Source organism: Amblyraja radiata, chromosome 4, assembly GCF_010909765.2.
Source record: "Amblyraja radiata isolate CabotCenter1 chromosome 4, sAmbRad1.1.pri, whole genome shotgun sequence".
NCBI classification, from domain to species: Eukaryota; Metazoa; Chordata; class Chondrichthyes; order Rajiformes; family Rajidae; genus Amblyraja; species Amblyraja radiata.
Window position 1 is genome coordinate 102,544,562 of NC_045959.1, and position 26,620 is coordinate 102,571,181.

Consider the following 26,620-nt stretch of genomic DNA (forward strand, 5'->3'; position numbering starts at 1 on the left):
CCCATGACTTGCATTATAGGGCACGGTGGCGCAGCGGTAGAGTTGCTGCCTTACAGCGCTTGCAGCGCCCGAGGCCCAAGTTCGATTCCGACTACATGTGCTGTCTGGACGGAGTTGAACGTTCTCCCCGTGACCGCGGGGGTTTTCTCTGGGATCTTTGGATTCCTACTCCACACTCCAAAGACGTACAGATTTGTAGGTTAATTGGCTGGTATAAGTGTAAATTTGTAAATTATCCCTGGTGTGTGTGTAGGATAGTGTCAATGTGCCGGAATCGCTGGTCGGAGCGGACTCAGCGGGCTGAAGGGCCAGTTTCCATGCTATATCTCTAAACTAATCAATGGTTTATTTTTGCAGTGAAAGTGAATTGGTCAGAGAGGGAAATCACACATGTGTGTATGCAAACTGTGTGTGAGGTCATTGCACATTGAACAAACTAATGCCTCTGTACATCTTCCACTCCTCAGAACCAGACAACAGTCTGCCAGTGGGTGAGAGTGGCAGTGTGAAACTACTGGGTATCCATCAACCTATCCATTCACTTTAGAAATCAATGCTCCCATTTGTTCTTGACACAACTGTGACAGCAGCTATAGAATAAATAAACAGCCCAATCATGCATTTCCTTATGTGTTTTCTGTCTGAAAGACAATCATATTTAATCTAGTGCCCACTCCTACATCAAGATGTAGACATGCAGTACCAGATACAAATTAATCTATTTAAAATTATTTTAACATGACAGCAGCTTTGTTGCATAGTTTGTCTAGTTAATTATTTCCTCTTAAAACAAAATCTTTATTATACACATTTTTACTGGTTTTATAGTACAAATTCAATGCAGTCTGCAACAAGAACCATTTAACCATGGCTTTAAAAAAAATTACATTTGCCTTATTTAATAGCTTGGATAGTAAAAGTCAATCATAGATAACCTGGAAATGACAAATGTAAACCAAACAATATCTATTCCTTTCAGGATCTCTGATTTTAAACATTTCCTAGGTGAGTACTTATAAATGATATGAAAATATTTGTCAGAACTAACAAATTTAAGACACCAGCTGAAGCAGAATTCAAATGTGCATTATTTTCTCTTATTTCAGTCTACTTTTCAGAGCACTTACAGTTAACATAGTTTAACGTGCTTCACAATTGTGATTTAGTTTATAACTGATCTTACTGCGTCGATGGCAATCGACAGTAACAAATTTGTAACATAGCACACCTGATCATTCAAACAAGAATGTTCACTGTCAAAATCTCAATCCAGTTCCCGAGATTTGGAATATACATTTTTATACAAAATGTACTCCAATCTTATATCCATTCTTGCATTTGCCTGCAAAATTATAAAACAAAGAGCTTGGAATCTAATATGCCAGATACATATCAGAGGGCAGTATCTGTGACAAAACTTGGGTAAATATTTAATAACTTTGTTTTCTGGGCATAATAAGATTCAAATTACTGAACATAAAACAATATTTAGAGACTTCCTCGTCTTATTCCCCTATTAAATTTATGCTAAATCTTGGGACGTTAGTTTGAAAAAAAAAGGACATTATTTTCAATATACCACTGTAAAGTTCCAAATTATACATATCTTCCCACAAAAAGGTTTGGTAGATATCATAATTTTCTGCAGGGTCAGTGGCTGTCCTTGACATAATATGCTGAACTGAATGCTTCAAAACAAAAGTCTAAAGATGGCATGAATAATTATTACGGATAAGTTTAAACGGCAGAGCACCCTTCAGAGGCTACCTCAAACCAACTTGCAATTATATTTAAGTTCAAATCAACGAATAAAGATATCTAAACTGAAATAAACAGGCAAGCAAACGGTAACTGTTCCATTTCCACGCTCCACATTTTGTGCTCTTACAGAAATCAGGCCATTAACATCATCATAATTAAAATTTAATTGTGCCTGATTACACTCAAACTAATTTGCATTTCATACAGAGCTGAATATTTAATAATAAGCAGTCAACTTATAATCGTCCATAGCTTTTGAAATAACCTATAAATATGAACAGCCACTACCTAGTTCTGGCTTCTAGACTCCAAAAGTTTATAAATAATTACCAAATTGCTCAGATGCTTAAACTCAAAGTAAAATCTTAAGCACACTCTATTCATCCTTTGCATTTGAACACTTGACAGCATGAACTTTAGCTTTCTGAATTATGCTTGTAATGTGTATTGATAACGTGAGAATTAAACTGCGCCACCGTAACAGTTATATCATCTCTGTACATTCGTGCCAGATCTTCAGGAAGACTCAGCATTTTTGACAACCTCTGATGATCGATGGCCCCAAACTCATTGTGACCAACGGCATGCCGTATGAGATGAGTTGCAGAATTTTGATCCTCAAATGCGGATGAAACACGAGCTCTTCTCTCCATTAACAGTTCGTGCATCTGACCAAGGGTCACTTTGTAGCCTGCCACAGTAATAGGCTGCTGGAGGTGGACACCAGTTAGATGTTCCCCAACTATTCTTACAACCTCCTGTCTGTGCAATATTTCCCACAGTCCATCTGTGGCCAATACAAGGAATTTATCCTGAGGCCGTAATTTATGGTGAGTGACTTCAGGTTGAGCTGTTAGGTACGGGGGAGTGTGGTAATTAGGTGGGATAAATTTTGTGCATTCATTTTCATGCAATAGCTCTGGGCCAGACTCAAGTACCCGCTTTTGCAGCTCAATGCTCCATTTGAACTTAACATCTCCAAATGCTCTAAACGGCATTAGCAAGCCCAGCAAGCGTTCCTGTTTGACGACGGTTTTTGCTTCAGATTTCGGATGTTCAGATTTAACCCTTTCAACCTCGCTCTCATTTTGTGCATTATGGTCGTTGGAGAGCGTGAGTGCAGACCAGCTTCCATCCTCCTCCTGAACACCCAGCACCGCCCTGCTGTCGCCGGTATTGGCAATGTACAAGTCTACTCCGTCTATGTGCGCCACGCAGGCCGTCGCGCCCGAAAATGCCACTTGCAACTGCCAGTAATTCAGAAAAGAGTTATCGTTGGGAACTTGAGCTTCCAACGACATATCGCTATCAAGTCTCTTGAAGGAATTTATCAGCGCTTCCACTGTATCGTGCGTTTCCTCTGTGTGGAGATCTATTAACCCCTGCCAGTAGGTTCTCAGACTATCAAAGTACATTTTTGAAGCCTCCTTACTGAAGTAATCATTGGGGTGTTTGTGCCATTGTAAAAGCGGCAACACAACCCGGCCATTGTCCACTGCATTCTCTATTTCCAACAGGGTCTTATGATGCAACAGAGAAACGGCGATATAGTAAAAGAGTCGTTCACTAACCCCCTGTGCACAGGCACACCCTGCGTGTCCGTCTATCACGCTCAACAGCATGCCTCGGGACTGCAAGCACGTGGCCGCACATCTCCGGTCTTCAACTGGAGAATTGGATGGTAACTGGTTCGTGTCGAAACCCAGGACAGGGCTGACGTTCTTCCCATCAAATTCAGGTACCTTGAAACTGTACTCATTCGCCTTCAAGATGCTGTTCACCTGAGGAGGGGTGAGGCTGTAAAACTGCGCAACCGTGGCCCTGTAATTCCTCAAATGGATCACCGGGTTGCATGATCCGAGGAAGGGACTCGGAAAAGCCTTCAGCAGGGATCTGCCTGATGTATGTCGGCCAGTTTGAGTAGAGAGACAGTTTTGGAGGCTGCAATGGTGGCAAACTGTGGCACACACTCGGCGTGCCTCTCTGTTTCTAAGCGCTGGATACATGAGCTGCATTGGCACCAACATTTCATCCGGCTATATTGGAACACATGGAGCTGAAACTTTCCAGCATTTCCTGTTTAAAAAAAGAAAACAAAAATTATTCCTTTATTGTACCCCACATAAAGCCATTACCCAAATGTGCATGAGTGAAAATACTAATGTTATGAAAACCATTTCCCTCACATTTAAAAATTAACCAAGAGACTGCACTTTAAAAAAAAGAACTTAGAGCCTGGATTGACACCTGTAAGTATGATGTTGTGGCGATCAGTGAAACATGGTTGCAGGAGGGCTGTGATTGGAAACTAAATATTCCAGGATTTCGTTGCTTCAGGTGTGATAGAATTGGAGGGGCAAGAGGTGGAGGTGTTGCATTGCTTATCAGGGAAGATATTACAGCAGTGCTTTGGCAGGATAGGTTAGAGGGCTCGTCTAGGGAGGCTATTTGGGTGGAACTGAGAAATGGGAAAGGGGTAGCAACACTTATAGGGGTGTATTATAGACCGCCAAATGGGGAGCGAGAATTGGAAGAGCAAATATGTAAGGAGATTGCAGATATTAGTAGTAAGCACAAGGTAGTGATTGTGGGAGATTTCAATTTTCCACACATAGACTGGGAAACACATTCTGTAAATGGGCTGGAGTTTGTAAAATGTGCAGGATAGTTTTTTGCAGCAATACATAGAAGTACCTACTAGAGAAGGGGCGGTGCTGGACCTACTGTTAGGAAATGAGACGGGTCAGGTGGCAGAGGTATGCGTTGGGGAACAGTTCGGGACCAGTGATCACAATACCATTAGTTTCAATATAATTATGGAGGGGGTCAGAACTGGACCTAGGGTTGAGATTTTTGATTGGAGAAAGGCTAACTTTGAGGAGATGCGAAAGGATTTAAAATGAGTAAATTGGGACAGTTTGTTTGATGGGAAAGATGTGGAAGAGAAATGGAGGACATTTAAAGGTGACATTTTAAGAGTACAGAATCTTTATGTCCCTGTTCGGTTGAAAGGAAATAGTAAAAATTGGAAAGAGCCATGGTTTTCAAGGGAAATTGGACACTTGGTTCGGAAAAAGAGAGATATAGAAACATAGAAACATAGAAAATAGGTGCAGGAGTAGGCCATTCAGCCCTTTGAGCCTGCACCGCCATTCAATATGATCATGGCTGATCATCCAACTCAGTATCCTGTACCTGCCTTCTCTCCATACCCCCTGATCCCTTTAGCCACAAGGGCCACATCTAACTCCCTCTTAAATATAGCCAATGAACTGGCCTCAACTACCTTCTGCGGGAGAGAATCCACAGATTCACCACTCTCTGGGTGAAAAATGTTTTCCTCATCTCGGTCCTAAAAGATTTCCCCTTTATCCTTAAACTGTGACCCCTTGTTCTGGACTTCCCCAACATCGGGAACAATCTTCCTGCATCTAGCCTGTCCAACCCCTTAAGAATTTTGTACGTTTCTATAAGATCCCCCCTCAATCTTCTAAATTCTAGCGAGTACAAACCGAGTCTATCCAGTCTTTCTTCATATGAAAGTCCTGACACCCCAGTAATCAGTCTGGTGAACCTTCTCTGTACTCCCTCTATGGCAAGAATGTCTTTCCTCAGATTAGGAGACCAAAACTGTACGCAATACTCCAGGTGTGGTCTCACCAAGACCCTGTACAACTGCAGTAGAACCTCCCTGCTCCTATACTCAAATCCTTTTGCTATGAATGCTAACATACCATTCGCCTTCTTCACTGCCTGCTGCACCTGCATGCCTACTTTTAATGACTGGTGTACCATGACACCCAGGTCTCGTTGCATCTCCCCCTTTCCTAATCGGCCACCATTCAGATAATAATCTACTTTCCTGTTTTTGCCACCAAAGTGGATAACCTCACATTTATCCACATTATACTGCATCTGCCATGCATTTGCCCACTCACCCAGCCTATCCAAGTCACCTTGCAGCCTCCTAGCATACTCCTCACAGCTAACACTGCCCCCCAGCTTCGTGTCATCCGCAAACTTGGAGATGTTGCATTCAATTCCCTCGTCCAAATCATTAATATATATCGTAAATAGCTGGGGTCCCAGAACTGAGCCTTGCGGTACCCCACTAGTCACTGCCTGCCATTGTGAAAAGGACCCGTTTACTCCTACTCTTTGCTTCCTGTCTGCCAGCCAGTTCTCTATCCACATCAATACTGAACCCCCAATACCGTATGCTTTAAGTTTGTATACTAATCTCTTATGTGGGACCTTGTCGAAAGCCTTCTGAAAGTCCAGATATAACTGGTTCTCCCTTACCCACTCTACTAGTTACATCCTCGAAAAATTCTATAAGATTCGTCAGACATGATTTACCCTTCATAAATCCATGCTGACTTTGCCAATGATTTCACCACTTTCCAAATGTGCTGCTATCCCATCTTTAATAACTGATTCTAGCAGTTTCCCCACTAACGATGTTAGACTAACTGGTCTGTAATTCCCCGTTTTCTCTCTCCCTCCCTTTTTAAAAAGTGGTGTTACATTAGCTACCCTCCAATCCTCAGGAACTACTCCAGAATCTAAAGAGTTTTGAAAAATTATCACTAATGCATCCACTATTTCTGGGGCTACTTCCTTAAGTACTCTAGGATGCAGCCTATCTGGCCCTGGGGATTTATCGGCCTTTAATCCATTCAATTTACCTAACACCACTTCCCGGCTAACCTGGATTTCACTCAGTTCCTCCATCTCATTTGACCCCTGGTCCCCTGCTATTTCCGGCAGATTATTTATGTCTTCCTTAGTGAAGACAGAACCAAAGTAGTTATTCAATTGGTCTGCCATGTCCTTGTTCCCCATGATCAATTCACCCGTTTCTGACTGCAAGGGACCTACATTTGTTTTAACTAATCTTTTTCTCTTCACATATCTATAAAAGCTTTTGCAGTCAGTTTTTATGTTCCCTGCCAGTTTTCTTTCATAATCTATTTTCCCTTTCCTAATTAAGCCCTTTGTCCTCCTCTGCTGGTCTCTGAATTTCTCCCAGTCCTCTGGTAGGCTGCTTTTTCTGGCTAATTTGTACGCTTCATCTTTTGTTTTGATACTATCCCTGATTTCCCTTGTTATCCACGGATGCACTACCTTCCCTGATTTATTTTTTTGCCAAACTGGGATGAACAATTGTTGTAGTTCATCCATGCAGTCTTTAAATGCCTTCCATTGCATATCCACCGTCAACCCATTAAGAATCAATCGCCAGTATCTTGGCCAATTCACGTCTCATACCCTCAAAGTTCAGGACCCTTGTTTCTGAATTAACGATGTCACTCTCCATCCTAATGAAGAACTCAACCATATTATAGTCACTCTGGCCCAAGGGGCCACGCACAACAAGACTGCTAACTAACCCGTCCTCATTTCTCAATACCCAGTCTAGAATAGCCTGCTCTCTCGTTGGTTCCTCTACATGTTGGTTTAGAAAACTATCCCGCATACATTCCAAGAAATCCTCCAAGAAATAATTATAGGCAGCATGGAGTAAATGAGGTGCTTGAGGAGTATAAAGAATGTAAAAAGAATCTTAAGAAAGAAATTAGAAAAGCTAAAAGAAGATATGAGTTTGCTTTGGCAAGTAAGGTGAAAGTAAATCATGTTATATGGTTATATGGTTAATATTGCGGATGCAAAAGATGTTAATATAGGTTTCTACAGCTATATTAATAGCAAAAGGATAACGAGGGATAAAATTGGTCCATTAGTGAGTCAGAGTGTACAGCTATCTGCAGAGCCAAAAGAGATGGGGGAGATATTGAACAATTTCTTTTCTTCGGTATTCACCAAGGAGAAGGATATTGAATTATGTGAGGTAGGGAAACAAGTAGAGTAGCTATGGAAACTATGAGATTCAAAGAAGAGGAAGTACTGACACTTTTGAGAAATATAAAAGTGGATAAGTCTCCAGGTCCGGACAGGATATTCCCTAGGACATTGAGGGAAGTTAGTGTAGAAATAGCAGGGGCTATGACAGAAATATTTCAAATGTCATTAGAAACGGGAATAGTGCCGGAGGATTGGTGTACTGCGCATGTTGTTCCATTGTTTAAAAAGGGGTCTAAGAGTAAACCTAGCAATTATAGACCTGTTAGTTTGACGTCAGTGGTGGGCAAATTAATGGAAAGGATACTTAGAGATAATATATATAAGCATCTGGATCTGATTAGGAACAGTCAACATGGATTTGTGCCTGGAAGGTCATGTTTGACTAATCTTCTTGAATTTTTTGAAGAGGTTACTCGGGAAATTGATGAGGGTAAAGCAGTGGATGTTGTATATATGGACTTCAGTAAGGCCTTTGACAAGGTTCCTCACGGAAGGTTGGTTAAGAAGGTTCAATTGTTGGGTATTAATGGTGGAGTAGCAAGATGGATCCAACAGTGGCTGAATGGGAGATACCAGAGAGTAATGGTGGATGGTTGTTTGTCAGGTTGGAGGCCAGTGACTAGTGGGGTGCCACAGGGATCTGTGTTGGGTCCACTGTTGTCTGTCATGTACAGTTGGGTCCACTGTTGTTTGTCATGTACATCAATGATCTGGATGATGGTGTTGTAAATTGGACTAGTAAGTATGCAGATGATACTAAGATAGGTGGGGTTGTGGATAATGAAGTAGATTTTCAAAGTCTACAGAGAGATTTATGCCAGTTGGAAGAGTGGGCTGAAAGATGGCAGATGGAGTTTAATGCTGATAAGTGTGAGGTGCTACATCTTGGCAGGACAAATCAAAATAGGATGTACATGGTAAATGGTAGGGAATTGAAGAATGCAGGTGAACAGAGGGATCTGGGAATAACTGTGCAGTTCCCTGAAAGTGGAATCTCATGTAGATAGGGTGGTAAAGAAAGCTTTTGGTGTGCTGGCCTTTATAAATCAGAGCAGTGAGTATAGAAGTTGGGATGTAATGTTAAAATTGTACAAGGCATTGGTGAGGCCAATTCTGGAGTATGGTGTACAATTTTGGTCGTCTAATTATAGGAAGGATGTCAACAAAATAGAGAGAGTACAGAGGAGATTTACTAGAATGTTGCCTGGGTTTCAGCAACTAAGTTACAGAGAAAGGTTGAACAAGTTAGGGCTTTATTCTTTGGAGCGCAGAAGGTTAAGGGGGGACTTGATAGAGGTCTTTAAAATGATGAGAGGGATAGACAGAGTTGACGTGGATAAACTTTTCCCACTGAGAGTAGGGAAGATTCAAACAAAGGGACATGACTTGAGAATTAAGGGACAGAAGTTTAGGGGTAACACGAGGGGGAACTTCTTTACTCAGAGAGTGGTGGCTGTGTGGAATGAGCTTCCAGTGAAGGTGGTGGAGGCAGGTTCGTTTTTATAATTTAAAAATAAATTGGATAGTTATATGGACGGGAAAGGAATGGAGGGTTATGGTCTGAGCGCAGGTATATGGGACTAGGGGAGAATACGTGTTCGGCACGGACTAGAAGGGTCGAGATGGCCTGTTTCCGTGCTGTAATTGTTATATGGTTATATGGTTAATATTGCGGATGCAAAAGATGTCAAGTTAAGTGTCCTGTTTATACAAGCACATCATTGAACCATTTTGTGCAACTTGTTTATAAATAATAAGATTAAATGCTGACCTCCTTTGCGCCGATTGCTAGCATTTCAAGAGCGGAATAGAATCGGTAGATCCATTGATACAGATCTTCCATGATATTCTACAGTTTAGAATGCCTTCTGTATTAACCCATGTATTTATAATATGAACTATAGCCTGATATCCGTTGGAAAATTTAGAACATATTTTTTGGGAATGTAGTACCAAAAATAATAATTCAATCAGTCAGAATTAACACGATGTTACAAAAGGGAAATCATGTCCGACAAATCTATTACTTTTTTTTGATAGCAAAATGACTAGGATGAAAATGGTACATACGGGTACAATGTATTTAGATTTTCAGAAACTACATGATTGGATCTCGTGGGGCTCAGAATACTGAATTAGCATCAAATAATATGCAGAAGGCAATTGGAATAAATAATTAGAAAGCAAAAAAATTGCAGGTAAAATAAAAACGGAAGATGCTGGAAATTTGCAGCGGGTCAGTCGATCAGTGACACAGCACTAAATGTTTTGAAGACCCTTTTTCAGAACTGGGTAGGAGACAAAAGAAGCTTTGATTAGTACGGTTGTCTGGGGTTATGGGAAGAAGGCAGGAGAGTGGGGTTGAGAGAGAAAGATAGATCAGCCCTGATTAAATGCTGTTGACTTGATGGACCAAATGGCTTAATTCTGCTCCGAGAACGTATGAAGCCTCCCAGTTCTGATGAACAGTCTTTGTTCGGAAACATTCTCTTTCCTCAGCTGCAGCCAAACTAATTGGGTATTTCCATCATTTCCCGGATTTAACGAATCTGCTGGATTTATTTTTTGATTTTCCAATATAAAATCCAGATGTCTGTAATCTCAAATAAAAATTAATAGAAATTCTCAATAGATTTTGTATTTTATAAAGCTATAATGTTTTAAAAATTGACAGGATGCAATTAATAGAATTCTTCAAGGATCGCTACTTGGGCCTCAGTTGTTCATAATCCATCATCAGCTGACAAGAGTCAAGAGTTTTTGTTTGTTATATCTCAAAACAGAACAAAATTCTTATTTGCAGCAACACAACAGATATGCAAACAGTAGACATAATTAAAACAAAGATCAATATACAAAAACAAAAAGAAAAATCTATAAAGTGCAAAGGCAGAAATAAAGCCCGAAGTCCCGAGTGCAATCAAGCCCCAAGTGCAGTCTGTGGAGATAAAAGAAAGAAACAAAAGCAAATATAATATTCTAAACTTGTTAGCAAGATAATATTAAGTGGGAAAAGAAGTTATGAGGATGTTGTAAAGGGTCAACAACAGACCAGTTGCGGGAATGGACAAGCACGTGCGTTACAACGTACTTAAAACTGAACAACTAAATTGGGAGCAGGAATAAATGTCTTGTCTCATGAGTCATAACTCCACATTTCAGTCTGTCTGTTGCATCCATCTCAAGTATCCACTATCATCTATCTACAGCAACCTTAAAAGTATTCAAAGACATTGCTTTCACCACCCTTTGAAGAAATGGTGCCATCAGCGATAGCAACCTCGCCAACAGTCTGTCTGTCTTTTTTGTTATTTTTAGTGTGTTTTAAAAGTATGTGTTATTGTTCTCTGGTTTGTTTTATGTGGGGTTGGGGGAGGGGGCCGGGGGAAGCTTTTTTCAATCCCTTACCTTGCAGGAGATGCGATTGTTTTCCGGATCATATCTCCGGTCTTTCTGCGGCCAAACATGGAGCTGGTGGCCTTGCTCGGGACTGACTTTGAGCCCCACCGCGGGGCTGTGGTCTTACCATCGGAGCATGTGATACCCTTGCCTGGGATCAGCACTCCAACAGCGCCCTGCGGATTTCACCATCGAGGAGCTCGCAGTCTCGGGTAGACACTGATTTCGGGAAGCTCCAAGCTGCAGGAGGTTCGCCCAGCCCCGACCCAGTCCGATCTCCCGAACAAAGAAGGAGAGAAGTTTGAACTTTTTTGCCTTCCGTCACAGTGAGGAATGTGGGGGAGTCGCTGTGGTGGATGTCCATGTTAACATATTATTTGGGTGTCTTGTTGCTCTTTATTGATATGACTGTATGGCAAATCAAATTCCTCATATGTTGCAAAACATACTTGGCTAATAAATGACTATTATGATTATAAAATTCATGTCAAAAAAATAATGGATCACCTGTCTTAATTGAGCAACCGTTTATTTTTAAAAAGTGACTCCGAATTCAAGATTCAGCCACAAGAGGAAAAATCCTCTCCACATCCATCTTCTCCAAGGCCACTCAGTGTCTTGCATGTCTCAATCTGGTGTTTTTTCGTTCTTCTATATTCTAGGAAGTAAAATACCTGCTCTGTCCAACCATTCCACATAAACAATCTGCCTATTTCCAACTTTCCTTGGAAAAGGAGAGCTACGGATGTGATCTTATCATGATTCTATAATTAAAGCAAATGCTTCAGGTCGACTGGACAATGCTTTCTTGTTTTCTCCATCCACCGTTAGAAATCATACAGCATGGAAACAGGCCCTTGGGCCCAACTTGCCCTGACCGGCCAACATGTCTCATCTACATTAGTCCCACCAGCCTGCATTTGTTCCATATCCCTATAAACCTGTCCTATCCATGTACTTGTCTAAATGTTTCCCTGCCTCAACTACCTCCTCTGGCAGCTCATTCCATACACCCACCACCCTTTCTGTAAAAAAGTTATCCCTCAGATTCCTATTAAATCTTTTCCCCTTCACCTTAAACCTATGTCCTCTTAAATAGTGGAATTATATTTGTAGGAAAGAACTGCAGATGCTGATTTAAATCGAAGGTAGACACAAAATGCTGGAAACCTGAAGCAGGGTCTCGACCCGAAATGTCATCCATTCATTCTCACCAGAGATGCTGCCTGTCCCGCTGAGTTACTCCAGCATTTTGTGTCGACTGTGGAATTATATTTGCTCCTTCTAACCTTTGGGAACTATTGAAGAATCTATATATTTTTGGAAAGGATGAGAGGTTAGCTCATTGAAACGTATAAGATTGTTACGGGTTTGGACACGGTAGAGGCAGGAAACATGTTCCCGATATTGGGGAAGTCCAGAACCAGGGGCCACAGTTTAAGAATAAGGAGTAAGCCATTTAGAACGGAGACGAGGAAACACTTTTTCTCACAGGGAGTGGTGAGTCTGTGGAATTCTCTGCCTCAGAGGGAGGTTCTCTGGATGCTTTTAAGAGAGAGCTAGATAGGGCTCTTAAAAATAGCGGAGTCAGGGGATATGGGGAGAAGGCAGGAACGGGGTACTGATTGGGGATGATCAGCCATGATCACATTGAATGGCGGTGCTGGCTCGAAGGGCCGAATGGCCTACTCCTGCACCTACTGTCTATTGACTTCAGTATGGGTTTGAATCCTTCATAAACCAGTCCTGAAATTTAGGGCGGCATAGTGGGGCAGCAGTAGAGTTGCTGCCTTACAGATTTTGTTCCCTATGTATCCACATATGCATTCATATTGTGACCTATTTGAACAAGAGAGACATGATGTTCATGCTTTTCAGTATTGTAACCATACTGTGGACATTCAGTAAGGTATCAATGAGCAGACTTTGTGCACATCCCTTGTAAATAAACAGTCGGTCCTTTGGATGCATGCATGCTGTGTCTCAATATGTTCATAGAAGGGATTTGTTTCAAAAAGTTAATTCTTAAAAAATATTTTTGCATACAATGAAAATAATTTGATTCAATTGCTCAGAAGTCAGGCGCACACCAAGGAGGAATTTCTTTACAAAAAAGACAACCCTATTCGAATTATGAGCTTTAAACTCCTTTGCGATTCATACTGTTCACCACGAATATCATGTTTACTAAGAATTAAAGTCATAAAGGAACAGTTTAATGCAGTAATATGCAGTTTGCAATAATATGCATATGCAATAATGCAGTTTAATGCAGTGCCTAGCTACAATTGTGCACCGTTGCTCCAGAGATGGTCGGTTTTGGTTCCCTTATTTAAGAGATGACATACTGTCACTGGACGTGGTCCAAAAAAGATTCACCGGGCTAACTCCTAGGATGGTCCCAAAGAAATCAGGTCGGTGTTCTTTGGGGCATGGAAAAATAAGGGATGATTTTATCGAAACATAAAGAGATCCTGAAGTCACATGACAGGATAGATGTTGATGTGTTTGCAGAGGTGGAAGAATCCAAAGGAGGAGACTAGGTTATAACGCGAGGGGACAGTCATTTAAAACTGATTTAGTTTAAGTTTAGAGATACAGCATGGAAACTGGTCCCTTGGCCCACTGAGCCTGTGCTGACCAATGATCACCCCTCAACTAGTTCTATCCTACACACCAGGGACAATTTAAAGAAGTCAATTTATCTACAAATCTGCCCGTCACTGGAATGTGGGAGGAAACCAGAGCACCAGGAGAAAACCTACGCCGGTCACAGGGAGAACGTACAAGCGTACTAACAGACAGCACCGTAGTCAGAATTGAACCCAGGTTCTGGATAGGCAGAGCACCCACCTCTCTTCTCTGATACCCTTGTGACTTATTCCCCCCCCCCCCCCCCATTTATACAAAAGGACAAAGTGCTGGAGTAACTAAGCAGGTCAGGAAGCATCATCCCTGGAGAACACGGGTAAATTATGTATCGGGTCGAGACCTTTCTTCAGAACCCCCTCATCTATACCCACCATTCACTTGCCAGGCTTAGTCCCATCCTTTTTTCAGCTTTCTCCCCCCCCCCCCCACTACACTCTGAAGAAGAGTCCCGACCCAAAACATCACCTGCCCACAAATGCTACATGACCCACTGAGTTACTCCAGCATGTTGTGTTTGGCGTAAGGTTCAAAAGTGTTTATGTGCCATGTATACTGCATTCTAGAAGAAAGAAAATTCTTACTTGCAGCAGCATAACAAACCTGCACAAAAAACAACAAATAAGTGTTCCTGCAAAAAAAGCCCAAAGTCCCTGGTGCAACCAAAGACAGTACCTTTAGAATAGTGATGAGGAGGAATTTATTTAGTCAGAGGGTGGTGAATCTGTGGAATTCATTGAAACAGACGGCAGTGAAGGCCAAGTCATTGTGTATGTTTAAAGCATAGATTGATAGATTCTTGATTCATAAGGGCGTCAAAGATTACAGAGCGAAGGCGATGTGGTTGAGAGAGGAAAGATAGATCAGCCATAATTGAATGGCGAAGTAGACGTGAAGGGCCGAATGGCCTAAATCTGCTCCTATGTCTTATGGACAGAGTCCATAGTATAAGTTAGTGTGGTTAGTGATCAAGTGCCTGATGGTTGTTGGGAAGAAGCTGGTGGTCACTTGTGTCTCCTATATTCTTATGTTTGAGCCGAGACATTGACTGTGTTTGTTTGTCTCTCTCTTTCTCTCTCTCTCTCTTTCTGTCCACTCTTGATTTTCTGCAACAACTGCTCTCGCTGCTGTGATTCCTCCTGTTCTCTCACCCTACGACCACGTTTTAATCTCTCTACATAAGCATCTCTATCTCGTTTCGCTTTCCCGTAACTTTCAGTCTGAAGGAGGGTCTCGACCCGAAACGTCACCCATTCCTTCTCTCCAGAGATGCTACCTGGCCCGCTGAGTTAGTCCAGCATTTTGTGTCTATCTTCGGTTTAAACCAGCATCTGCAGTTCCTTCCTACACATTGATGTTTCACTGCTGTGCTATTTCCAGCAAGGAACTGCAACCACTGCAGTCCTTGGCGTTGCATTAAATCCCCATGTTTGATGTGCAGTACGGTCCCCACCCGAAACGTCACCTATTCCTTTTTCACCAGAGATGCTGCATGTCCTGCTGAGTTACTCCAGCATTTTGTGTCTATCTTCAGTACAGGATTCACTCTACATAAGCATTTAAGATGTACGCATTTAAAGTGAGATGCTGCCTGACTCGCTGAGTTACCCCAGTATTTTGTATCTATCTTCAGTACTTATCACTATACATAATACACACTTAAGATACGCATTTAAACTGAGATGCTGCCTGACTCGCTGAGTTACTCTTCAGAATTTTGTGACTATCTTCAGACGTGTAATGTATAGTGATACTTATCACGTGTAGGAAAGAACTGCAGATGCTGGTTTAAATCAAAGAGGGACACAAAATGCTGGAATAACTCAGCGGGCCAGGCAGCATCTCTGGAGAGATGGAATGGGTGATGTTGCGAGTCGAGACCCATCTTCAGACTTATCACTATACATTACATAAACGGAGCTGCTGCCTGACCCGCTGAGTTACTCCAGCATTTTGTGTCTGTCTTCAGTACAAGTATCACTATGCATAAGATTAGCAGTTCCTTCTCTCCAGAGAAGTTGCCTGACCCACTGAGTTACTCCAGAATGTTGTGTCTACCTTCGATTCAAACCAGAATCTGCAATTCTTTTCTATACACTTAAACTGAGATGCTGCCTGCCCCACTGAGTTACTGCAACATTTTGTGTATGTCTTCAGACTTGTAGTGTACAGTAATATTTAGTGATACACTTAGCGATACATATTAGCTACGCATTTAAACTGAGATGGTGCCTGCCCCCTGAGTTATTACTCCAGTATTTTGTGTCTGTCTTCAGGCTTGTAATGTATAGTTACAACTTGTAATGGATATATACTATAGACTTGTATAGATACAACTTGTAATAATGTATACTACAGACTTGTAATGTATACTATACACAACCACTTAGGATACATATTAAATATGCATTTAAAGTGAGATGCTGCCCAACCCGCTGAGTTATTACTCCAGTATTTTGTGTCTGTCTTCAGGCTTGTAATGTATAGTTACAACTTGTAATGGATATATACTATAGACTTGTATAGTTACAACTTGTAATAATGTATACTACAGACTTGTAATGTATACTATACACAACTACTTGGGATACATATTAAATACGCATTTAAAGTGAGATGCTGCCCGACCCGCTGAGTTACCCCAGCACTTTGTGTCTACAAGTACCACTCTGACAGTGTGTTCAGTGCAAGACTTGTCCACCCGCCCGCCTGGTTTCCGGACAGAGAGCGCTTCCGCCGGGTGGGGGGTGGGAGGGAGAGGCCGGTCCAAGGGCTCAGCGGCCGGCGTGGCTCGGGGCAGCGGCGGCGGGGCGGAGGCCGGAGACCGACTCACTGGTCATCCACCCCCCACCGGTCACCTCACACTGTCCGGTACCGGAGCTCGGCCCCAAACCCGTCCACGTTGTTACCGGAGCTTCGGTAAAGCGGCCGCCGGGAAGAACGACCGACCCACCGACCCACCGACCGCCATCACCGATCACCTCACACTCGCACTCTCCCCCCGGGAGCTCCAAACAGTCGGTAAGGCCGGCATCGCACCGCCTCACCTCCGCCCACCGGCCCGCGGACTCACCCACACCCACCCCAGCCCCGTCAGTCGATAAGAACAACCCTCATCCTCCCCGGCACCGACCTGATGCCGCCACCGCCCGTCGTTGTCGATGCTCCCGCTCCCGCTCCCTGCGACCGTTTGACATTGACGCCGGGCCCCTCCGCTCTCCGACCCCCGCCTCGCACCCATTGGTTGCCATGCGGTGACCGTCTGCGGTGATTGGCTGCGCTGGAGGCGCCGGCCCATTTAACTAGCGCCCATTGGTCGCCATGCGGTGATGGTCTGCGGTGATTGGCTGCGCTGGAGGCGCCGGCTCCTCTACCCCGCGCCCATTGGTTGCCATGCGGTGATTGGCTGCGCTGGAGGCGCCAGCTCCTCTACCCCGCGCCCATTGGTTGCCATGCGGTGACCATAGACGGTGATTGGCTGCGCTGGAGGCGCCGGCTCCCCCGCCCCGCACCCATTGGTTGCCATGCGGTGGCCGTCTGCGGTGATTGGTGTCTGAGAGGGCGCCGGCCCATTTACCGGGCGCCCATTGGTTGCCATGCGATACCCGTCCGCGGTGATTGGCCGTGCTCAGGGCGTCGGTGTGTTCACACCCCTGACCTGTCAGTGTATGTATGTAGAGAGAGACACAAAATACTGGAGTAACTCAGTGGGACAGGCAGCATCTCTGGAGAGAAGGAATGGGTGACGTTTCGGGTCGCGACACTTCTTCAGACTGATTCATTAATTCAAATTCATTTCACTGCACCTTCGGGTGCATGTGACGAATAAAATTGACTTATATTGACTGTATCCACACCCTGAACAACAGGTATAGTAGATGAAGTTGGAGGAGGTGCAAGTGAACCTCTGCCTAACCTGAAAGGACTGTCGGGGTCCCTGGACAGAGTCGAGGGAGTAGGTGTAGGGACAGGTGTTGCATCTCCTGCGGTTGCAGGAGAAGGTACCTGGGAGGGGGTGGTTTGGTTGGGAAGTGACGAGTTGACCAGGGAGTTGCGGAGGGAACGGTCTCTGAAGAAGGCGGAAAGGGGTGGAGATGGGAAGATGTGACTAGTGTTGGGATCCCATTGGAGGTGGCAAAAATGTCGGAGGATTATGTGTTGTATGCGACGGCTGATGGGGTGAAAGGTAAGGACTAGGGGGACTCTGTCCCTGTTGTGACTAGAGGGAGGGGGAGAAAAAGCAGATCTGCGGGGTACCAAGGAGACACGACTGAGGGCCTCATCTGTGATGGGAGAGGGGAACCCAGTTCCCTAAAGAATGGACACATCTCGGATGTTCTGGTATGGAACACCTCATCTTAGACGCAGATGCGGCGTAGATGGAGGAATTGGGAGTAGGGGGATATGAGTTTTTACAGGAAGCAGGGTGGGAAGAAGTGCAGTCGAGATAACTAGGAGTCAGCGGGTTTGTAATAGACACAAAATACGCCAGCGCATTCATGAGACACAACTTCCCCTTCATAAAGTCACACTGCCTCTGAATAGATTATGATTTTCCACATGTGCTCTATTACTTTCTTAATAATTAATTCTAACGTTTTCTCAACAGTAAAGATGAGGTCCTCGTTTTGCCTCCTTCCCTTTTCGAACCGGAGGCGTCTACATTCACAGTTTTCTAATCCTGTGGCACTATTTCAGAATCTAAGGTTTTCATATGCATCCACCAACTCCATGTGTCAAATAAATTAGGCCTGTGCTGAAAATAGTTCATGGGGAGAGGGGTGCAACAAACTGGCCAACCTTGCGCAGATTAAATTCAGCAAGTGATTAATTCACGTCATATCTGATGTGGAAATTCTTATTGATTCCAGACACTATGGACAATCTTTAGTTCCGGTAATCTTTTAGTCTGCTTCTACCTACACTTTGATATATATATTCCTCTGCCTATTAATGTGTCTGTCTAAGTGCCCCCTAAATTAATGTGTCTGTCTAAGTGCCCCTTAAACATTCTCCTATCTAACACTGGTCTATTCTACATTTTCCTTGATCTTCATCTCTTTTGATCTCTTACACTTCCTTATCCTTGAACCTCCCCCTCCCCTGACGCTCAGTCTGAAGAAGGGTCTCGACCCGAAACGTCACCCATTCCTTCTATTCAGAGATGCTGCCTGTCCCTCTGAGTTAGTCCAGCATTTTGTGTCTATCCTCCGAAACATTGCTGTCTTATCTGCTGCCACCAATTCCCCCGGCAGTGCGTTCCAGGTATCTACCACACTCCATGTCAAAATAAAACTTGCCTCGTAAATCTCCTCTATGTTTTACTCCTCTCACTTAAAACCTATGCCCGCTTTACTTTTAGTTTTAGAGATACAGCGTGGAAACAGGTCCTTCGGCCCACCAAGCCCACACCGGCCAACGATTACCCGTAAATAGTTCTATGTCCTCCACACTCGGGACAATTTGCTGAAACGGATTGTGGGTGGGAACCAGAGCACACAGAGAATCCCATGCGGTCACAGGGGGAACATGCAAATTCTGTACAGACAGCTCTAGAGTCAGGATTGAACCCGGGTCTCTCGCACTGTAAGGCAGCAACTCTACCACTACACCACCATGCCATGCCTTTTGCAATTGACATTTTCACCCTGGGGGTTAAAGATTCTCACTATCTAGATACAAGGAACTGCAGATGCTAGTTTACTAAAAAAAAAGGACATAGAGTGATGGAGTAACTCAGCGGGTCAGCCGGCATCCTTGGAGAATATGGAGAGGTGGCGTTCCGGGTGGCAGTGGAGACAGGAGTGGCGCTCCCTCCCAATGAAATACAAGAAGCTGGTCATCAGGTAAAAATGCTCTTGGTCTTACTGTACGTGGTATAGATGTCGCCATACCCCATTCCTGTGCTACGAGAGACATCCAAACTATCTTCCAATTTGCTGTTAACTCTACAGTGTAAGATTGATAATTGATTTGATTAATTCAAAGATACTGAATGGAAACGGGCCCTTAAGCCCACCCAGTCCACGCAGACCATCGATCCCCAAATCACACTAGTTCGATCTTATCCCACTCTCTCATCCACTCCTTACACACAAGGGGCAATTTACAGAAGCCAATTAGCCTGTAAACCCGTATGTCTTTGGGATGTGGGAGGAAACCGGAGCACCCGGAGGATACCCACACAGTCAAAGGGAGAACTTGCAAACTCCACATATACAGCACCGAGGTCAGGATGGCACCCGGGTCTCAGGCGCTGTGAGGATGCAGCTCTACCAGCTGTGTCACCGTGCTGCCACATAGCTTTAGCTTTATCGTGCCAGGTTCACTGTACAGCTTCATATGGACAGCATTGGAGTTAGTACTAGTACTAACAATAATATTACATTTGTCTTTATATTTAGAAAGGTAACTTCTTCTTGCGTATGGCGTGCACAGCCTAAAGCTGTAGGACAACTTGTTCTATTTGGTCTTATTTGACTGTGCACACCGGGCTGATTGCATTTGTCGAAACAGGGCGGACCACGTGAAGGTTGCAATCTCCCACCCCAGAAAGGTAACTGAAGTTCAAAGTTTGCATAATGCACAACTTTTGCATGTAATGTGTTTATTAATTTGTACATTAGATAATTTAGGTAACTGAACTGGTTGGTGTTATTATTGCCATAGAGGGAGTGCAGAGAAGGTTCACCAGACTGATTCCTGGGATGTCAGGACTGTCTTATGAAGAAAGACTGGATAGACTTGGTTTATACTCTCTAGAATTTAGGAGATTGAGAGGGGATCTTATAGAAACTTACAAAATTCTTAAGGGGTTGGACAGGCTAGATGCAGGAAGATTGCTCCCGATGTTGGGGAAGTCCAGGACAAGGGGTCACAGCTTAAGGATAAGGGGGAAATCCTTTAAAACCGAGATGAGAAGAACTTTTTTCATACAGAGAGTGGTGAGTCTCTGGAACTCCCTGCCACAGAGGGTAGTCGAGGCCAGTTCATTGGCTATATTTAAGAGGGAGTTAGATGTGGCCCTTGTGGCTAAGGGGATCAGAGGGTATGGAGAGAAGGCAGGTACGGGATACTGAGTTGGATGATCAGCCATGATCATATTGAATGGCGGTGCAGGCTCGAAGGGCCGAATGGCCTACTCCTGCACCTAATTTCTATGTTTCTATGTTTCTAAATAGCAGACAATGTCATCTACAGAGCCAAATATTGCCAGAACATTTCAATAATTATACGGCATTTCCCCATGTGATGGTCAGGAGGTATGAAAGGCCCATAAAAACATAAGAAGCAGGCTCCTCAAGTCTGGCCTGATATTCAGTGGGATTGATTGTAAATGTTTGCAAACATGGGAGTCCTGGACTTTCTTACAGTTGATAATTGCTGATAGACTTTCTGATGGGCCATCAGATTTGCTGCAGTGTTTAAGCCTCGCCCATGTTCAGAAACGTAGAGATAAACCTAGCATGGCGGCAGCACGGTGGTGCAGCGGCGGAGTTGCTGCCTTACAGCACCAGAGACCCGGGTTTGATCCTGTCCACGGGTGCTGTCTGTACGTTCTCCCGGTGACCACGTAGGTTTCCTCCAGGTGCTCCGGTTTCCTCACACACTCCAAAGACCTACTAATTTGTAAGTTAATTGGCGTGGTAAATATTGTGAATTTTCCCCAGAGTGTCGGATCGTGTTAGTGCTACGAGGTGATCGCTGACCGGCGCAGTCTCGGTAGGCCGAAGGGCCTGTTTCCGCGCTGTACCTCTAGTCTGAAGTAATGTCCAAATAAATAATATTTTTACTGTTTCGTTATTGTACAGAAGTTGGGAGGTCATGTTGTAGTTGTATAAGATGTTGGTGAGGCATTTAGTGTATTGTGTTCAGTTCTGGGCACCATGTTATAGGAAAGATGTCGTGAAGCAGGACTGGATGCAGAGAAGATTAATGAGAATGTTGCCAGGACTAGTGGGTCTGAGCTATAAGGAGCGGCTGAATAGGCTGGGAGTGCAGGAGGATGACGGGTGATAATATTGAGGTGTATAAAATCATGAGAGGAATAAATCAGGTAGATGCACCGAGTCTATTGCTCAGAGTAGGTGAAGTGAGGAGAAAAAGACATAGGTTTAAGGTGAAGGGGAAAAGATTTAAAATGTATCTGAGGGGTAACGTTTTCTCACAAGGGTTGGTGGGTGTATGGAACAAGCTTCCATAGGAGGCAGTTGAGGCAGGGACAATACAGTTAGACAGGTACATGGATAGGACAAACTAATAGATAGTTTGAAGGGATATGGGCTGGTGGGACTAGTGATGAGGAATTAATTTAGTCAGAGGGTGGTGAATATGTGGACTCATAGAAACATAGAAAATAAGTGCAGGGGAAGGCCATTCGGCCCTTCGAGCCAGCACCGCCATTCATTGTGATCATGGCTGATCGTCCCCAATCAATAACCCGTGCCTGCCTTCTCCCCATATCCCTTGATTCCACCAGCCCCATGAGCTCTATCTAACTCTCTCTTAAATCCATCCAGTGATTTGGCCTCCACTGCCCTCTGTGGCAGGGAATTCCACAAATTCACAACTCTCTGGGTGAAAAAGTTTTTTCTCACCTCAGTCTTAAATGGCCTCCCCTTTATCCATATGACTCCATTGCCATAGACGACTGTGGAGGCCAAGTCATTGGATATTTTTGAGGCGGAGATTGATTCTTGATTAGTAAGGGTGTCAGGGGCTCTTAAGAGAAGACAGGAGAATGAGTTTGGAGGGAAAGATAGATCAGCCATGATTGAATGGCGGAGTAGACTTGGTGTGCAAAAAGCCAAATTCTGCTCCTAGCACTTATGAATTTATGATCCCGTGTAATCTTTTGTAATATATGAAGCCAATTGGCACCCAACTCTGTAGTGGAACCAAAGCCTCTATTAATCGGTCTTGACTGCACTCTGAGGTGAATACTTGAAGGTCAGGCAGTTCTCCAGGATAAATATAACTCAGCTCCTTTTCATTGGCATCATCTGGCTCTTAATTTTCATCTGCAATTTCATCGGTGACATTACAGGCAATGTATTATTAGCAGTTAAAGGGCAGAGATCTGGGCTTGCGACTCCAGCCAACCTATTGCGATGTATACACAAAGTGCTGGAGTAACTCAGCGGGACAGGCAGCATCTCTGGAGAGAAGGAATGGGTGACGTTTCGGGTCGAGGCTGTTGTGATATGTAACCTGGAAGTGGACAGGCACTGGGTGTAGTGTTCCATTTTACCCGTGGCACACTTGAACACTAATGCAGATTCCTGTCATTCCTATAACTCCCCACCAGATCAGGACTCTAGTACCTAGATGTTCCCTGAAGAAGCCTTGCATGTAGCAGAGAGCCCAGCCTATAGTGCCACCCACAGGTGGAAGACCACGACAATTTTTAAGTAAATAATTGGCTCCTTTTAAAGAGGTTTACAGAAAGCCTGAAGTCTGAAAGGGAAAGAACCAAGTGGTAAGTGACGACACAAGGAACCACATATGCCGGTTTACAAAAAAAAAGACACAAAGTGCTGGAGTAACTCAGCGGGTCAGGCAGCATCTCTGGAGAACACGGATAGGTGACGTTTCGGATCGGGATCCTGCTTCCAGTCTGAAGAAGTGTGTAAGAAGGAACTGCACATGCTGGTTTAAACCAAAGATAGACACAAAAAGTGATTCAGCGGGACAGGCAGTATCTCTGGAGAGAAGGAACAGGTGATCTGATGGTCTCGACCTGAAACATCACCCATTCCTTCTGTCCAGAGATGCTGCCTGTCCTGCTGAGTTACTCCAGCTTTTTCTGTGTCTATCTCCAGTCTGAAGAAGGGTCCCGACTCAAAATGTTCCATGTTCATAGATGCTGCCTGACTTGTTACTCCAGGACTTTGTGTTTATAGTTGAGTGGTATGTGGCTATGTGTTAACAAGTGAACCGCTATTTCTCCCAAAAAAATGTTTAATAGGGAAATAGCAAATAAAACAATGATTCTCATACAGAATCAAGGAATGATTGGCAATTTCTATCATGTTAAAAGTAGTATGTCATAGTTATACAGCGTGGAAACAGGCCCTTCGGCCCAACTTGCCCACACCGACCAACATGTCCAATCTACGCTGCTTGCGTTTGGCCCATATCCCTCTGAACCTGTCCTATCCATGTCTAAATGTTTCTTAAATGTTACATTTTCTTAAAGGGGTCACCAGTTGTAGGATCTACTGAATCCCACGACTGAAAGCAAAGAACCAACGTCACGTAGCTGAGCTAGACACCTTGTCTTGTTTATTCCAGAAGCCCCTTTTACCTACATTCTCACCAATCATAACCCGTGTGTAGATAAGGCCAATTAGTGCGTCTGACCTTGGAGTTGTTATTGAGCTCTTGTGGCTGGACCTTCTCACGAGGCTGCTGGCGAGTCGCCAGCGGTGACGGGCTGTATGCAAAACCAACATGTGCGTGAAGGCGTCACAGTTCAGTTATTTTACACCCTTGATCAAAGAAGGCTCCCAGACCAGAATGATTTTGTCACTTATCACGACAAACATGATCATGGGCAACTTTGCTCTGTTTATGAATAATTGGGGCATTTTGTACCCAGTGTCAGTTCTCACATAATTAATCTGAGTGTCTGAAGGTTTTGGCCTCAACAGCGTTTAGACCATCCATGTGAATTATTTTGACCAAACTAAGATGTTTTGAATATTCAGAGGTATCTTCTCGGATGCTCTCCCGATGTAAATATGTCATTCAATGGATCAATTTTTAACATTAATATGTTGAAGTCATCTATGCAATTGTAACTATTGAAATTATATGTCGTTCAGCCTATTTAAACTCTGTGTAGGAAGGAACTGCAGATGCTGGTTTACACCAAAGATAGATGCAAAATGCTGGAGTAACTCAGCGGGACAGGCAGCATCTTTAGAGAGAAGGAATGGCTGACGTTTCGGGTTGAGATCCTTCTTCCGACCCTCATGAACCCGAAACGTCACCCATTCCTCCTCTCCAGAGATGCCGCCTGTCCCGCTGAGTTACTCCAGCATTTTGTGTCTATTTAACCTCTATGTGGTTTGGCTTTGGGGAGGTAGACACAAAATGCTGGAGTAACTCAGCAGGTCAGGCAGCATCTCTGGAGTGAAGGAATGGGTGACATTTCGGGTTTGGGGAGATTCTACTGTTTTTTTTCTCCAGGGCACAGCCTTCCACCAGATAACCTCCAGAAAGCCCTCTTGTTTGTCACAAGGTCATAAGTGATAGGAGTAGAATTAGGCCATTCGGCCCATCAAGTCTACTACGCCATTCAATAATTACTGATCTCTCTTTCCCTCTTAACCCCATTCTCCTGCCTTCTCCCCATAACCTCTGACACATTTACTGATCAAGAATCCATCTATCTCTGCCGTAAAAATATCCACTGACTTGGCCTCCACAGCCTTCTGTGGCAAAGAATTCCACAGATTCACCACCCTCTGACTAAATGAATTTCTCCTCATCTCCTTCCGAAAAGACTGTCCTTTAATTCTGAGGCTTTGACCTCTGGTCCTAGACTCTCCCAACATCCTCTCAACATCCAATCTATCCAAGCCTTTCACTAATCTGTATGTTTCAATGTGGTCTCCCCCCCTCATTTGTGACGAATAAAGACCTTTCACATCAGCTTCAGTCTCCGTGTGGTTTATTGAGTCACAACATACACATTTTCATTTCTTAATGTTAGGAGTCATGATCCACAGCGGCACTATAAATCGCTCTGCCCCATTCAGAATCTGGTTTGCAGCTAAAATTCCCTGCTCCAAAATGGAATCGCTCACCAACACATTCAACCTCGTCCATACTTTGACACCTGTCAAAGTAAAGCCACTGTAAAGCCACTGTCGGTCGGAATGTCTGTTTTTATTCTATTGTAAATTTTAGGCCTACTTTCTGTTTTTAGACATGGTAATTTTAATTTGTTTTTAAAGCTCTATGTATTTATCCTTTTTTATTAACTACACTGAATGGAAACTGATCGAGCAACGTTTTTTCGTTTCCTCTGTGTATGTGAGTACTCAGTGAAAATGATATTAAAGAAATACTGAACTATACTGATACTGAACTGTACTGAATGATCAGAAATTCCTCAGAATATTACAGAGAATTTATTGAATCGACATACAATGGGAAACACAATACTGCAATGAAAATTGTTTTATTAAATATATAAATAAGATACGTTTACAGGCAAAATTAAAAACATTTTCAAATATCGCACTCCAGATTTAAATGATAAATTTGATTCACACATTTGTAACTGTGCTCTAATGTACTTTACAAACCTTAAAGAGCAGAAACTACGCATATTCCATGGGATGATAAATCACCACAAAAAAAAACCTTAAAGCATCTACCATTGCTTAGTTATAAAATAACATCCACAGAAATCACGCACCCACCAGGTTTGCAGAGGATGGGATTTATGTAAAGGTAAAGGAACAGGAAAAAATCTGTAATTAAGTAAAGACTGTCGAATGAACACATGCCAAATTGGTATATACAACTGTATGTTGTTGCGATGCAATATCGCTACTGCAAGTTTCTATTCACAACTAATGCAAACAATATTATTATTTTTTACTTAATGAGAAATATATGGAACTGTCCAAGAGAGAGCTGTTTTCAATTCTAGAGCTGCAGTTGACAGGCGTCCTCCCAATTGGCTCCTCAATTTCTGTGCATATCAGAGGAGGAATCTTTCATCGATTAGTGTTTTTGCAGCCAGGTTCTTACGTCCGGCTGCATTACGAATGAACTGAAAAATCTTGGAATCAGAAAGAAGACAACGTTTTATAGAGGTATTTATGGAATCAAAAGATTAAATCACCAAAGGAAGCCATTCATTCCATCAAACCTGCGCCATCTAGTCCCAACCTCATGACTGCACCTACAGATTATTTCTCCCATCTTC

The 26,620-nt window shown here is 43.4% G+C and overlaps 2 protein-coding genes across 3 annotated transcripts in view; both read right to left on the reverse strand.

Annotated features, from left to right (window-relative positions):
- Nucleotides 1-621: 621 nt before the first annotated feature.
- Nucleotides 622-16,913, reverse strand: pdp1 (pyruvate dehydrogenase phosphatase catalytic subunit 1). 2 transcript variants are annotated; one of them, XM_033020113.1, is made up of 2 exons: nucleotides 16,808-16,913; nucleotides 622-3,837 (listed from the first exon to the last, which is right to left on the reverse strand). In XM_033020113.1, the coding sequence occupies exon 2, from the start codon at nucleotides 3,786-3,788 to the stop codon at nucleotides 2,178-2,180; it is 1,611 nt and encodes a 536-aa protein (XP_032876004.1). In that variant the 5' UTR covers nucleotides 3,789-3,837; nucleotides 16,808-16,913; the 3' UTR covers nucleotides 622-2,177. The 2 variants fall into 2 exon arrangements, with proteins under 2 accessions (XP_032876004.1, XP_032876005.1); XM_033020114.1 differs by lacking the exon at nucleotides 16,808-16,913 and adding an exon at nucleotides 16,584-16,641.
- Nucleotides 16,914-26,392: 9,479 nt separating this feature from the next.
- The window catches only part of tmem67 (transmembrane protein 67), a 125,562-nt gene continuing 125,334 nt past the window's right edge, over nucleotides 26,393-26,620 (reverse strand). Inside the window, exon 28 of the mRNA XM_033020405.1 lies at nucleotides 26,393-26,473. Within this exon, the coding sequence (XP_032876296.1) occupies nucleotides 26,393-26,473 (81 nt within the window). The remainder of the gene's footprint in view (nucleotides 26,474-26,620) is intronic.